Source organism: Periplaneta americana, chromosome 3, assembly GCF_040183065.1.
Source record: "Periplaneta americana isolate PAMFEO1 chromosome 3, P.americana_PAMFEO1_priV1, whole genome shotgun sequence".
In the NCBI taxonomy this organism is placed as follows: Eukaryota; Metazoa; Arthropoda; class Insecta; order Blattodea; family Blattidae; genus Periplaneta; species Periplaneta americana.
This window is the reverse complement of record NC_091119.1, coordinates 111,585,381-111,598,884: the sequence shown is the minus strand read 5'-3', so window position 1 is coordinate 111,598,884 and position 13,504 is coordinate 111,585,381. Positions and strand designations below refer to the sequence as shown.

At 35.9% G+C, this 13,504-nt stretch overlaps 1 protein-coding gene across 2 annotated transcripts in view; it reads right to left on the bottom strand.

Moving 5' to 3' along the window:
* Positions 1-10,905, bottom strand: part of LOC138696392 (uncharacterized) — a 41,612-nt gene extending 30,707 nt beyond the window's left edge. For both annotated transcript variants that reach the window (XM_069821293.1, XM_069821292.1), the window contains exon 1: positions 10,590-10,905. In XM_069821293.1, the coding sequence (XP_069677394.1) occupies positions 10,590-10,871 (282 nt within the window). In that variant the 5' untranslated portion in view covers positions 10,872-10,905. The remainder of the gene's footprint in view (positions 1-10,589) is intronic.
* Between the last annotated feature and the right edge of the window lie 2,599 nt (positions 10,906-13,504).

The following is a 13,504-nucleotide window of genomic DNA, read 5'->3' as shown; positions in this document are numbered from 1 at the left end:
TGATACGTCATAGATCTGTTACGCATGCACAATTGACACGGCTAATTACGTTTACTTTCAAGGGGAAAAAATCGGGAAACTTACTTTCTGGATGCGCCTCGTATTTTACATGATTTTTTTATCTCATTGTCTTTTAAATATATTTAGAACACATTTTCCATATACCTTTACAACAGAGTTCTCAGTTCCAGAAAATAGTTTGTGTAACGTTTCTGTCATGCTTACAGTTTAAGAGCACTTTAATACCGAAGATGGCTCCTCCTAAGCTGAAACTAGTCAACCAGGTATTTATAAACTTAGTTCGCAATTAACACGTGAAAGTGATCACCATAAATTATATTTCTAATAAATAACTTTAAGTAATGGATGTTTGACAATACTGTTACCGAAATGTAGATGCCAGAGTAACTACCACAGAACTTATGTTGTAGAGTGTTTTTCAGAACGGGGAATGCAGTGTCTGTTTGTATATATTTTCCCCACAATATGCTGCCAGGAATATATCCTCTTTGTGTTTAGTTTCTTCGACAGGTATAAGTTTCTTACGAAACAGATTATAATTTTTTTTTTGTAAAATTATCTTGTGTTTGTTGTATTTATTCAAATGTAGCTTTCAACAGCTGTATTTAATAAAGTAACCTTTAATGAAACTATTACAGACAGCATATTTTTTTGTGTACAAACTCCGATTACGTTTGTATAAAGGAACTACCCTTTTAAGAGACAGCATTAACAGGTAGCATATTTATTTTGCACAAATTCCGATTACAATTGTATGGACGAACTACCCCTTTAAGAGGCTGCATTTAGACAATCTGTTCTTACAGAACAGATTTTTTATGAAAATTTGTACAGAAGTTACAGGCAGCATACGACTACTGTAAACAAAAATATCTGCTTCCTGTAACTTCTGTACAAGCTTTCATAAAAAATCTATTAGATAGGAGAGAAATATTTAATTTTATTTTGACTAAATACACCACTATAAAGCGGTAATTCCTCTTACACAAAAGTAATGAGTGCTTGTACACAAAAATATATATACTATCTGTGATACCTGTGGAAAGTTTCATAAAAATCTCTTACGAAAGAAGTTTGTCTAAAATCATTCCATATAAACGGATAGTTTCTCTTACATTTAATATATGTGTTGTTGTTTAGTCAACTGTCCGAAGACAGGTCTGTACCTCACAAGTGATACCAAAAAGGCACCACTTATGAGGCAACTAGGCCAAGGATAATGAAGTAGGGTGGCCAATTCCTTTCCACTTTCATTGCTTACATCACCGACTAGCTACATATTATACTAGTCAGACTTCAGATGCATACAAACAATTGTTCTTCCTCTGATACATATTGTAAAGTGAGATGTACTGCCTGATAATAGATGTACAGTTCCCCAAAAAAGGAATGAGACGATGGAATATTCTTAAGTTTCAGATGTAAGACACTGTGCATGATCGGAGACTAGAGCACTGATACACAATATAAAGAATATTTGAATTACTTAAATTCAGGCCATTTGGTTTGTTGCTAGCATCGTTCCAAAATTCATTTCAAAAACTACAAAAAATATGGTAATATGACGTAAATAATAGATAAATATATACATAAATCGTGTAGTTAAATCGACATTTGAACCTTCATGACTAGATCGACACTCCACACAGAAATCAAAGCTTTCGTGTCATCTCAATAGCTTAGATGCTAGTCTTCTGTGTATTGTGTAGAAGAAAGCGAGTTCGATTCTTAGTCTATACCTACCATTTTTTTTTTTATCTGAATGACGTTGAAATAGAGTTTTATAGAGTCCTGAGATTAAGCGTTAATCATCACAGACAATACAAAATTACAAATTATAATATTATAAACATTAATCAAATGAATGCATTTATACCATTTATATTTTACACATAGCATATATATATATATATACATACATATATACACAGTATAAATGCATATATATTAAAAACTAACAATTACAATGAAATTGAAAATGTGAAACACTTTGACAACAAGCATTAAGAAGTTGATTTTAAATAACTACATTCAAATATTAACCATATCAGCCACAAGACAAGATGGAGAGACAAACATATATCCAGCTCTTTAGTCTCACCACAGGCAGGTTCCCATTCAAAATACTGACAAAGAATATTATAGCCTGGATCATTTAGGAAGACGTTCCGAGAGAGGAAACATGCGAGTGAGATGCTGACTTCCCATCCTCGAGAAGGCTTTCAAATCAAATTTTTTTCATTTCATTTCATTTATTGTATTCTATAGATATTACATTAGCATTGAAGCTTTAGATGTGAAATAAGTAACAATTTTGTAAGATTACAATTGTACAAATTTTTTTTGTAGGTAGGTACTTATATGTTGAGGCGAGATATGACATATGAGCTGTGTCACAGGGAAAAGAAGGAGCTATCAGAAAGAGAGTTGTTATATGAATCTACTGACACGAAAGTTTATCTATCTTTCCCCTTTATACTCATTGGTGATACAGCCATGGCACATGATGTCACAGGACAGGTCTTGCCTCCTCTGCTGTAGTATAGCTCACGTCAAAATTAGTTACGTGACGCTAATGGAAAATATCCTGGGTAAATCTGTGATCGGTCAGGCTGCCATACAGTATCTTAAGACTCCGCTTTGAGACGACATCTACCATGTAAAACAATAGTCACTTGCCAAAGGGGAAAAACATTATTATTTTAAATGACAATTGTAGGAGCATGATAAAAACAATAAGGACCACGACAAGGACAAAGATGAGGACGACGACAAGGATCATAACATGAACTGCAACAAGCACCACAACAAAAATCATGATAAGGACCATGAAATGAACCACGATAAGGATTATGATAATGAACAAGACCACAATAACGACCCTGACAAAGAAAATAAGGACCACAATAAAGACAACATCATCGCGATAAAGACCATGATAAAGACAAAGATCACAGTAAGGACCGTGACAAAGATAACAAGGATCAGCATAAGGGCCTTGACAAAGACAAAAAAAATCACAATAGGTCTGAGTATCATGATGTAAATCACGGTCCTTGTCATGATCTGTCTCTTGGTACTTGTGACCCTTATTGTGATCGTTGTCATGGATCTTATAATGTTGTGATCCTTATCATGATCATTGTCATGGATCTTATAATGATCCTTGTCTTTGCCACAGTCCTTATCATGGTCGCTGTTGTCTTTGTCATGTTTCTTATCATGGTTCTTGTTGTCTTTGTTGTGATCCTTATCATGATCCTTGTTACTGCAATGGCCCTTATCATTCTTATTGTCTTTATCATCATCCTTATCGTGGTATTTGTTGTCTTTGTTATAGTGGTCTTGCTCCTTATTGTGGTTCATACCATGACCCTTATCGAGACCTTTGTCCTTATCATGGTCCATTTCGTAATTATTATTGTGACCCTTGTTTTTGTCCATGTCGCGTTTCTTACATTGTCCTTGTTTTCCTTGTCAAGGTCCTTATCGTGATCCTTATTGTTTCTGTAGTGGTCCCTGTTGTCTTCGACATGTCCCTTATCGTGATCTTTGTTGTATTTATAGTGGTCCTTGTTGACATTGTAATAGACCTTATCATCTTCCTTGCTGCTCTTGTTATGGTCATTATTAGGTATTTGTTGTCTTTGTCAATGTTCTTATTGTGGTCTTGGTCCCTATCATGGTTCTTGTCGTGGTCCTTATCGTGGCCCGTGTCGTGGTCCATATCGTGATCATTCTTGGGATTCTTGTCGTGGTCCATGTTGGGATCTTTATTGTGGTCTCTGTTTTCGTTATTGTCATGGTCCTATAGTGGTCCCTGTCAATCTCATAGCACTTATAGTAATCCTGTTCCTTGTGATCTTTATCGTGGTACCTTCCATGATCATTCTTGTGGTGCTCATTGTGGCCATGTCATGATCTTCATCATTGTCCTTGTCATTCTCATAGTTCTTATCGCAATTGTGGTCATTGTAATCTCCCTCACAGTCCTTCTTATGATCATTGTCGTGGTCCTTATAGTGATCCCTATTAAAGTGCTTTTCGTGGCCCATATCATCATTATCGTGGTCCTTGTCTTTGCTTTGTCCTTGTTATCTTTGACGCAATTCTTATTGCGATCCTTTCGTGATCCTCTCATGGTTCTTTCTTGGTTCTTGTCATGGTCCTTTTGTGGTTCTTGACATCCTTATCGTGATACCTATCATTCTCCATTGCGTAGTTCTTATCGTGATCATTGTGGTGCTTATCATGGTCCATGTCGTGATCCTTATCATGGCCTTTGACTTTATCGCACCCGTTAGAGTGATCCTTGTTGTTTTCTCCATAGTCCTTACCATAATGCTTGTTGCCATTGCAATGTTCTTTATCGTTCCATTTGTTGTCCTTGTCATGGTCTTTATAGTGGTATTTCTAGTTTTTGTCATGGTCCTTATCTTGGTAAATTTCGAAGACTTTATCATGATCCAAGTCATGGTTCCTACTGTGATCCTTGTTTTGTTTGTCATTGTTCACGTCGTGATCCTTATCTTTGTCGTGGTGTAAATCGTGGTCCATATTTATGATCCTTATTGTGGCCCATGTCGGAGTCATTATCGTGATCCTTGTCGTGGTTCACGTCGTGATCCTTATCGTGATCCAAGTTGTGATCCTTATCATTGTACTTGTCGTGAACCTTATTGTGGTCCATATTGCGATTCTTATTTTGAAGCTTGTCGTGTATCTTGTGATCCTTACCACGGTCTCCGTCGTAGTCCTTATCATGCTTCTTGTCGTGGTCCATGTTGTGATCCTTATCGTTTTCTTTACCATGGTTCATGTCGTGATCCTTATTGTGGTTCTTGTCATTCATATCTTTGTCCTTTTCATGGTCCTTATGAAGGTCCTTGATATCTTTGTCGTGGTCCTTATTGTTGTCCTTGTTGTCTTTCTAATAATCCTTTTCGTGGTTCTGGTCTTTGTATTCCTATCATGGTCCATGTCGTGGCATTTAGCATAATCCTTGTCATGGTATTTGTTATGTTCCTTGTAATATGTTATTATGGTCCTGATCTTTGTCCTTGTTGTGGTCCTCGTTGTCTTTGTCGTGGTCCTTACAAAGTTGCTTGCTGTCTTTGCCGTTGGTCTACATTTGTCATTTCAAAATTAATATTGTTCCCCCACTTTGGCAAATGACTTTCGTGTTACAAGGTATATTTCAAACTTTCATAAAAGGTAACAATCAAGGATGTAAACAGAGACCTATACCAGAAATAGACAGTCAACTGATAACATTCTGCACTGGTGTGTACTTGGAGCAGGATAAAAATAGGCCTACATATGCATGACCAGTTGTCTTCCTGGCTACGTCGATATCGCATGAACTGTGCTATAGAACTTTACCTTTCAATGAAACTGGGAAACTATACATATCAGCCAGAACCTCAATCAGAGGAAAAATATATATAGGCCTATATATTATAAGCGATATAGTGCTTTTCTTCTGGCGAAAAAGGTGGTGGAACTCTGTGCAGGATATTATTAAAACAGACAGAGAGATAATTACTATCCAGTGTACAGGAAATTGTCGTTTTTAACCTTTCTCTCATTCAACTTCATGGCTTTCGAGGTCTAAGCGAGTTCAAAGAAAAATTAAGTTAAAACATAAACATTGTTCAGTTCCATAGTTAAAAATACAACAAAAAGTTGCAAGAACACTGTTCCAGGATGTTCCATCATATATACAGTACCGGTAGCAGCATCATAAATTGCACCACCCTCCAAAATTTACTTATCTTGTAGATTATAGCAACGAAACTTGATATAATTACCAGTTTCATTTATATTTAGTATGCACAGTGTTTGACTGCATCATATTGTGTAATATTATTGCATATAATGCGTCATCTTATGACAACACCAATTTATCTATAAGAGGAACAGTTATCAGACAGAGCAGTCAGCGTGCTCTGCTTGTGAAGACTGTGACTATGGCATCATACAAACAGTTAACACCTCGGAAGAAAAGTGTTGTTGCTTTAGACAGAGAAGGACTATCTTGTCGAGAAATTGCAAGAAAAGTGGGCTGTAATCGTTCTTCTATATCACGAATTCTTACAAGGAATCTTCAAACAGGAGATGTTACAAGAAAACATGGAACAGAACTAAAACATGTCAGTACTCCTGCTCAAGACCGAATTTTAAAGCGTTTGTGTCTGAGTGATCATCGAGCAGGATCTAATGATTTGAAACTTGCGTGGGAAGAGCACGGGGGTGTCAGTGCTAGTGTCATAACAGTGCGAAAGTGGCTTTTTGACTTAGGCCTTAAGGCCTACAGATCTCGTAAGAAGCCACTGTTAACTACTTACATGAAGAAAAAACGATTGGCATGGGCATAAGAGCACTTCAATTGGACAATCCAGCAGTGAGAAACCATACCATTCTCTGACGAATCAAAATTCAATTTGCATGGATCAGATGGGAAGCAATATGTACGAAGCTAAAGAAGTGAAACCTACCATCCTGACTGCATTGACACAAAAATGAAATTTCCTGTTAGTGAAATGGTCTGGGAATGCATCACAAGTAAGGAGGTTGGAAAACCAACGTTTATAAGTAGTACTGTAAATGTTGAGCAGTACATTGTCAGATTAGAAGAATGTCTGAAACCATTCATCAAATACAGCTTTCACCAGACACAAAACTGCATATTTCTGCACCATGCCACACTGCTAAAAATGTAAATATCTATCTTGTTTAATTAACTAACATGTTTTGAACATTTTAATTCAATGAACATTAAATAATTTGTAATTTTCTTCTATAGGTGAAGAATTATATTCAGAAATGTCATATTACTTTGTTGGACTGGCCTGGAAATAGCCTGGATTTAAATCCCATAGAAAATTGCTGACATGTTATGGGAACCAAAATTGCCGAAAATAAGCCAAAAAACAATGTAATCTCTAGAGGAAACAATAAATCGAATGTGGTACCAAGAGTGGGAAGTGATTATTTAAGAAAACTAATACATTCCATGCCCAAGAGGTGCTCAGCTGTAATCAAAGCACGTGGAGGACATACAAAGTACTGAGAATTGAAATAAGTTGTTGTTGTTTGCTAATGTTGAATTTCTGACAATAAAATCATTAATTTATTCTCTTGCTCTCCAGTATTTTTCACTCAAAAACGCCAAGCTGATAATGGCTGGGCAGTGTTGAAGATAATCTTGATCCATTTCCTCTTGAAGATCACATAAGTGACAGAGTGGTGAAGAATATATTCCAATCCTGTGGAGGTGTTTGGCCAAGCAATTGTGACCCGTAAACAGTCTAAAAATTGCAACTGCATTCTTCCTTGGGTATCCTGGGACGTTTTGGGTTGAGACACATTCCCACCTTTTAGTTTTGGAAATTTGGAGATGATTTATTATTTATGGTATTGTGAAGTAATTGAATTGAAATAAGTGATCTATAGTAAAAAGTGACGCGTCTGTTTATGCTATTTTTTTTAATATATACCTTCTTTTACGGTTTTTAGTGCTAAATTGGAGATATGCAAATCCTCCAAAAAACACAAATATGTCATCTTTGTATAAATATCAGTAAATTTCCAAAAATAAATTTATAAAATCAGAATTTTTATATCAGACCAATTATTAACCTATTGATGAATAACATATTGCCAATAGAGAACATAAATGGTAATTTTTATTATAATTAAGCCTATTAACTGAAAATCAAAATCCTGGGAAGTGGTGCAATTTATGTTGCTATATATATATATATATATATATATATATACATAGGCCTATATGCTATCTGTAATTCCTGTACAATGTTTCGTAAAATCCGTTAGATAACTGTAACTCCTGTACAAAGTTTCGTAAAAGTCTATATTAATATAGGAGAGAAATTATTAATTTTTGTCCATCTAGATTTATGTTCTGATTCACTGTGCGTGCCTCAATATGACACATGACCCTGGGAAAACATGTTGTTGTTTTCTAATGCCAGGTGTTTGACAATAAAGTCATTTGACCTCTTGCACTCCAATAAAATGGCAAGTTGTAGCCGACTTAAGTGAACACCATATTTTAACGTTTTGGTGGCTACTTCATTCACACACAACCCCCAGAATGTCTGGAGGACCACAGCTGCTGTTGGTCGACGGGTCCATTGGACCTAGCTGGGAGATCTTGTTGCTCACCGCTTTCCCTCCTTAAGCCACTGGAGGACGATTTTAGTGCCATAGCAGGTCAGCACTAGGAACAGAAAAGTAGAAAGAGGAGGAAGGAAAGTGAAATGAACCTCTAGGCCTCGAATGCTCTAATGCCATCAGGGTCGAAGAAAGTAAGAGTTCAGTCAGAGGACTGCATAGGAAAGGGTAAAGAGGAAATTAGGTATTGAATAGAGGAAAATTATACCAAATTCAGTCATTAACTCATCAAGCTGACCAATGCTAATTGATGAGTAGCCCCTCCCTTTAGTTCAGCTTGTAAAATTATGCTTACTAACAGCTGCGCCACGGGAAGGTAGGGATGGGACATTGGGTATTTGTCCAGGTTGGTTCCATAAAGCCTTCAATGGGAAGGATTAATGCCTCTCCCCCCTGTATCCTACAGATACCCTTTTGCAGCCGGGAAAACAGTATATTCTCAAAAAAACAGCAAATATGGGCACCATCTAAAATATGCTCATGAAAGTAGGATAATTTCCCATCCTTATGGTGAAATATTTATCATTCCAGCTCGTCATAGTAATTTTGTAAATTTATATCATATAAATTACTTAAAATTCATTAAGTCGCATGAGAAATTAGATAAGCCTAGGGTGGATAGTGATAAATGAGTCACTTTGATTAAATATTTTTCTTGAATAATTAGTATTGGTGATATAATATTGTGTATGTAATTTACCTCAAGGAACATAATCCATTTTTCAATTATACAACACATGAAAACCACCCGACAAATCCCATCACTTAGGCCCATTACACAATTGAAGAGATCTCGCTAGTGAGAAATATATAGCTAGAAAAGTCAAAGATTGATAACATGGATTCTAATGGACGTCCACACACTGGAAGAGACAGTCGTTCGAGGCGAAAACCTCGAGAGAGTTTCTCACTGGAATCGTTGGCTCAACAAATAGCTATTCTTGACACATTTATCAAAGATGTCTGACATTTATACTCATTGACGATTGAATGTAAAAAAAAGATGAAGTAATACAGGTGGCGTTAAATATATTGCATTGTTTTTATTGACACTGACAATGAGGAAAGATGGCTGATAATAATTGCAGTGAGAAACTTATCGAACTTGTACAATGTCTCCTGTAGGCCTATTTAAATGATACACGGGATGAAAACTATATAAAAAAAAGAAACTTAAAGAAGAAATCTGGAGACAAATATCAGATGATCTGAAATAACTATCCTAGGGTTTTATTTTATTTGAAACTGTATCTGTATGTCTTAATAGTTTGCATAATTTTAATCAGAACATAGCAAAGAATCCTCCATCATATCATGAATATCGCAAAACCTGAGGTCTATTCAACCTGAAATAAAGCCTAAATGTATCATCATTCAAATCCGAAATCAGTACCCGAAACTTACCTTTATCTTCGTGAGATACAATGTGATTTCTTATCCAGATTTTTCTGGCTTTAATTTTAGGCCTACATTTTCTTTTAATTAACAAAATAAGTACACGTAACTTCATTTCTCCATCATCTGAAGTTTCAGATTCAACATACTGGCGTTCGTACATCTTTTGTAAACTACAATATACTCGTACATAACCTGTAGGCTACTATTCCCCCCAATGAGTCTTTACTACAATCAGAAAAATACTCTCTGCATGAAGGCAGTGCATAGATGATCATAACGAGACCTCGCTAAGTATGTAGAGGAGGGCTCTTCGCCTCCTTCTCGCTAGCGAGATCTCTTCAAGTGTGTGACGGGTCTTAAAAACAGAATGACAGATGCAAGGATAAGCTTAGGGGCTAGTTGCGAATTGAAAATAAACACATCTTTACAACACTCATGCATGTCAAAAGTAGCCAACCATTCAAGGATACGGCAGAGAAAAATACAAGTTTCGAGATAGTATTGGTGTAGTGTTTCTGGAGAATTGCCCAATTTGTAATTTCCTACTTCTCCCCCCCCCCCACCAAAGTTTTGAAACTGGCGCAGAGCGCTCCGCACCCACTTACGTGGTCATTTGCAATCATAGGATAAAGGCTGGTTCACAATAAACCGGGAACGGAAACGACAACCAAAACGAGAACGGAAATATTGTTAAAATAAATGTATTTAAATGTAAGAATTCACAATTAACTATTGTGAATGCTCACATTTAAATACGTTTATTTTAACATTATTTCCGTTCTCGTTCTCGTTGTCGTTTCCGTTTCCGGTTTATTGTGAACCAGCCTTAACTCTATTTGATTACCGGTACCGTATGTGAAAATATTTCACATAATACATGCTACAATGAAACATAACCTAAATTCTTAGTGCAATATAGCGCAATGTAACATTGTAAAGCACGTTAATCACAGTAACATAAACAATTGTCGTACTTGCATAGTCTTTCTGGTCATCCTGAAATAAGTTTTAAACTCCGAGTCACTGCATGTTAAAAGTACATCATAGCTCACGCTAGGTTTCTGTGCACGTTCGCCGCCCTCTTGACTATTTTCTGCATTATCCTTTGCTGCAAGCAGCGACATTAAAAAGTGATGGCGAGATGATCCCATCTCAGATTTAACAAACGTATAAACATGGTTCGTTGCAGATTTTGAAAGTTCTGTCAATGCAAAATTTAACAGTGCTTCTTTCACATTTTCCGAAACAACAGCCATGTTAAACGAATACAAATTTCAAATTACCAAGTTGGCGGCAGTTGTAACTAATTCAGTGTTGCCAATACGACTCTTGAAAACTACAGAAATCGCCATTATGAATGGAAAATAATATTTCGTAAAACTTCGTTTAATCTCACCATGCGGCATTTAACGTTTAGGTTAAGGTTAAATGTACAATTTGAGGCAATCCTTTGGGTTTTTTTCTTTTATTTTGCCTTAAAGATTAGTATTTTTTCTGAACACAAAAAAAAAAAGGTATTACTCGAGCAAGGCCAATGGAGACCTGCAGCCCGGAGCCGTAGCGCTACTGCTCCTGCGTTCGTAATACCGCATCACGATAGTTCACATTACGCTCGCGCCTTGGTCGAGTGATACAATAACTTACTGTGACAAAATAAGTTTTTCCTAAGGATCGAATATTCCCCTTGGACAAAAATATAATAGAAATGGACTAAGAATTAGTATGTTACCGTGGACCAAAATAATGGAGTTTCCTTTAAATAGCAGCATTGTACACTTTCGTAGACTACAGCACAACTTTGCTATGGTCATGAATAATAATCCATGTGCTGATCACTTTAAGAGATCAACAGCAGCCACAAGGTATAGGCACAGTCTAATATATATATATATATATATATATATATATATATATATATATATATATATATATATATGAGACTGTGGTATAGGCACAGTCCAGTATATACAGTCACGAAGCTTGAGTTGTGAGGGTGCTAGGAACAATAGACAGTGCACGTACTATTTCGCATTGTCTGTAATGAGGAGATAGTAACGATGCAAGTGGTTAGCAATTATCTATGGATACATATTTACTAAGTATTGAGCTTCGTGACTGTATATATTAGACTGTGGTATAGGCCACCTGGCCTGTTCCGTCATTAGGGGACGTAACTTAAGAGAAAAATAACATAATTATATTAGATAATTCTCTTCCCTCGTTATGGTGATCACGATCAGTGAAGTGTATAACCGATTATTCTGCCACTCCAGAGCTTTAAAAAAAAACAACATGCTAAATCCCTATACCAACAATATAAATTTAAGAAATTTTACTCCTACACAAACGGAGGTACACCAGATCTAGCTGGAAAACCGCTGAGTTAGCAACACACACTGTGCAGTGCATTATCAACTTTGTCGCCAACTATTGCTACCTAAAAGTTACCAAAGCCGAAATCAAAAGTAGCTAAATCAAACTCATCTAAATTTCTATGTCGAAAATTAAAGATGTCGTGCTCTTTTCCCAACTTATCCAAAAGAGAAGAACAGTAAAAGTACAAATGAATATACCTGTTGAGCAAAAGAAGAGTTCATCCTCCTCTATTGCAAATGTCTGTGACATATATGTATGTATGTATTTATTCACACTGCAATGGGTATATACCCGGTGGCAGTGGTAACTAATTACACTCAATAATGACAATAATAAACTCAATTAATAAAAAATACAATTAATAATAATAATAATAATACTAATAATTAATACTAACAATAATAATAATAATACTAATAATTAATACTAACAATAATTTATAATAATAATAATAATAATAATAATAATAATAATAATAATAATAATAATAATAATAATAACAGGGAACATCCTAAATTAAATGAAGCACGATCACTTAAAATAACATTTACAGTAAATCTAATTTGTATCTTAAACCTAAGTTCGAACTAAAACCCACGAGTATGATATGTTCATATCTGCACAAGTACCTTTCAACACTACACTCATTTCGCTGTCAACTCACTCACTGCACTGGAACTACGACACATTTCACTGATTCTATCCTGCTTTCACTAACACTTCAAAAACATTTCACTGTTCAAATACTTTGCACTGCCACTATAAACTATAAAGCTTCACTGACAGGAACACGTTTCACTTACATAATACACTTCACTGACACCACATAATTCTTTACTGATACAACACTTCAATAACAAAATATCATTTATACCCTTTAAATACTGTGTATAATTACCGTCTATTAGTAAATTCCTTAAGCCTATTTTTAAATACATTTTTGGTTGTTGGTAAAGCTTTTAGTAAGTCTGCAGGTAAAGCATTCCAGTCCCTGATAGTACGATTGAGAAAAGAAACTTTCCAGTGTCCGTCCTCTGTCTTCTTTCCCTCAATTTATAAGAGTGGTCGTTCCTTGAAGAGTAATTTGGCGGCTGCAACTTATTTTTTATTTCTCTCCAGGCAGGCTCACCTCTGTATGTTTTGAACAGTGCGCATAATCAAATTCGCGTTTTCCTGTCCTTGAGTGTGTCCCATTTTAATGGTGAATTTTTCCGACAACACTTAAGAGCCCGTTTTTGAATCTTTTCCAGTGTCTTAATATGTTCTAATCTGTAAGGATCCCAACATGCAGCACCATATTCCATTACTGGACGTACTAGTGATTTATATGCAATCTCTTTGGATTTATCAGAGCCTTTTCTTAGTACCTTCATCACAAAGTGTAACGCTCTCCATGCTTTTCCCGCTGTGTCTGTAACGTGTTCCCCCCAGCCGAGATCGCTGCTAAATGTTATTCTGAGGTATTTACATTTGTTAACTTCTGGAATGGTTTCACCCCCTAATGTATACGATG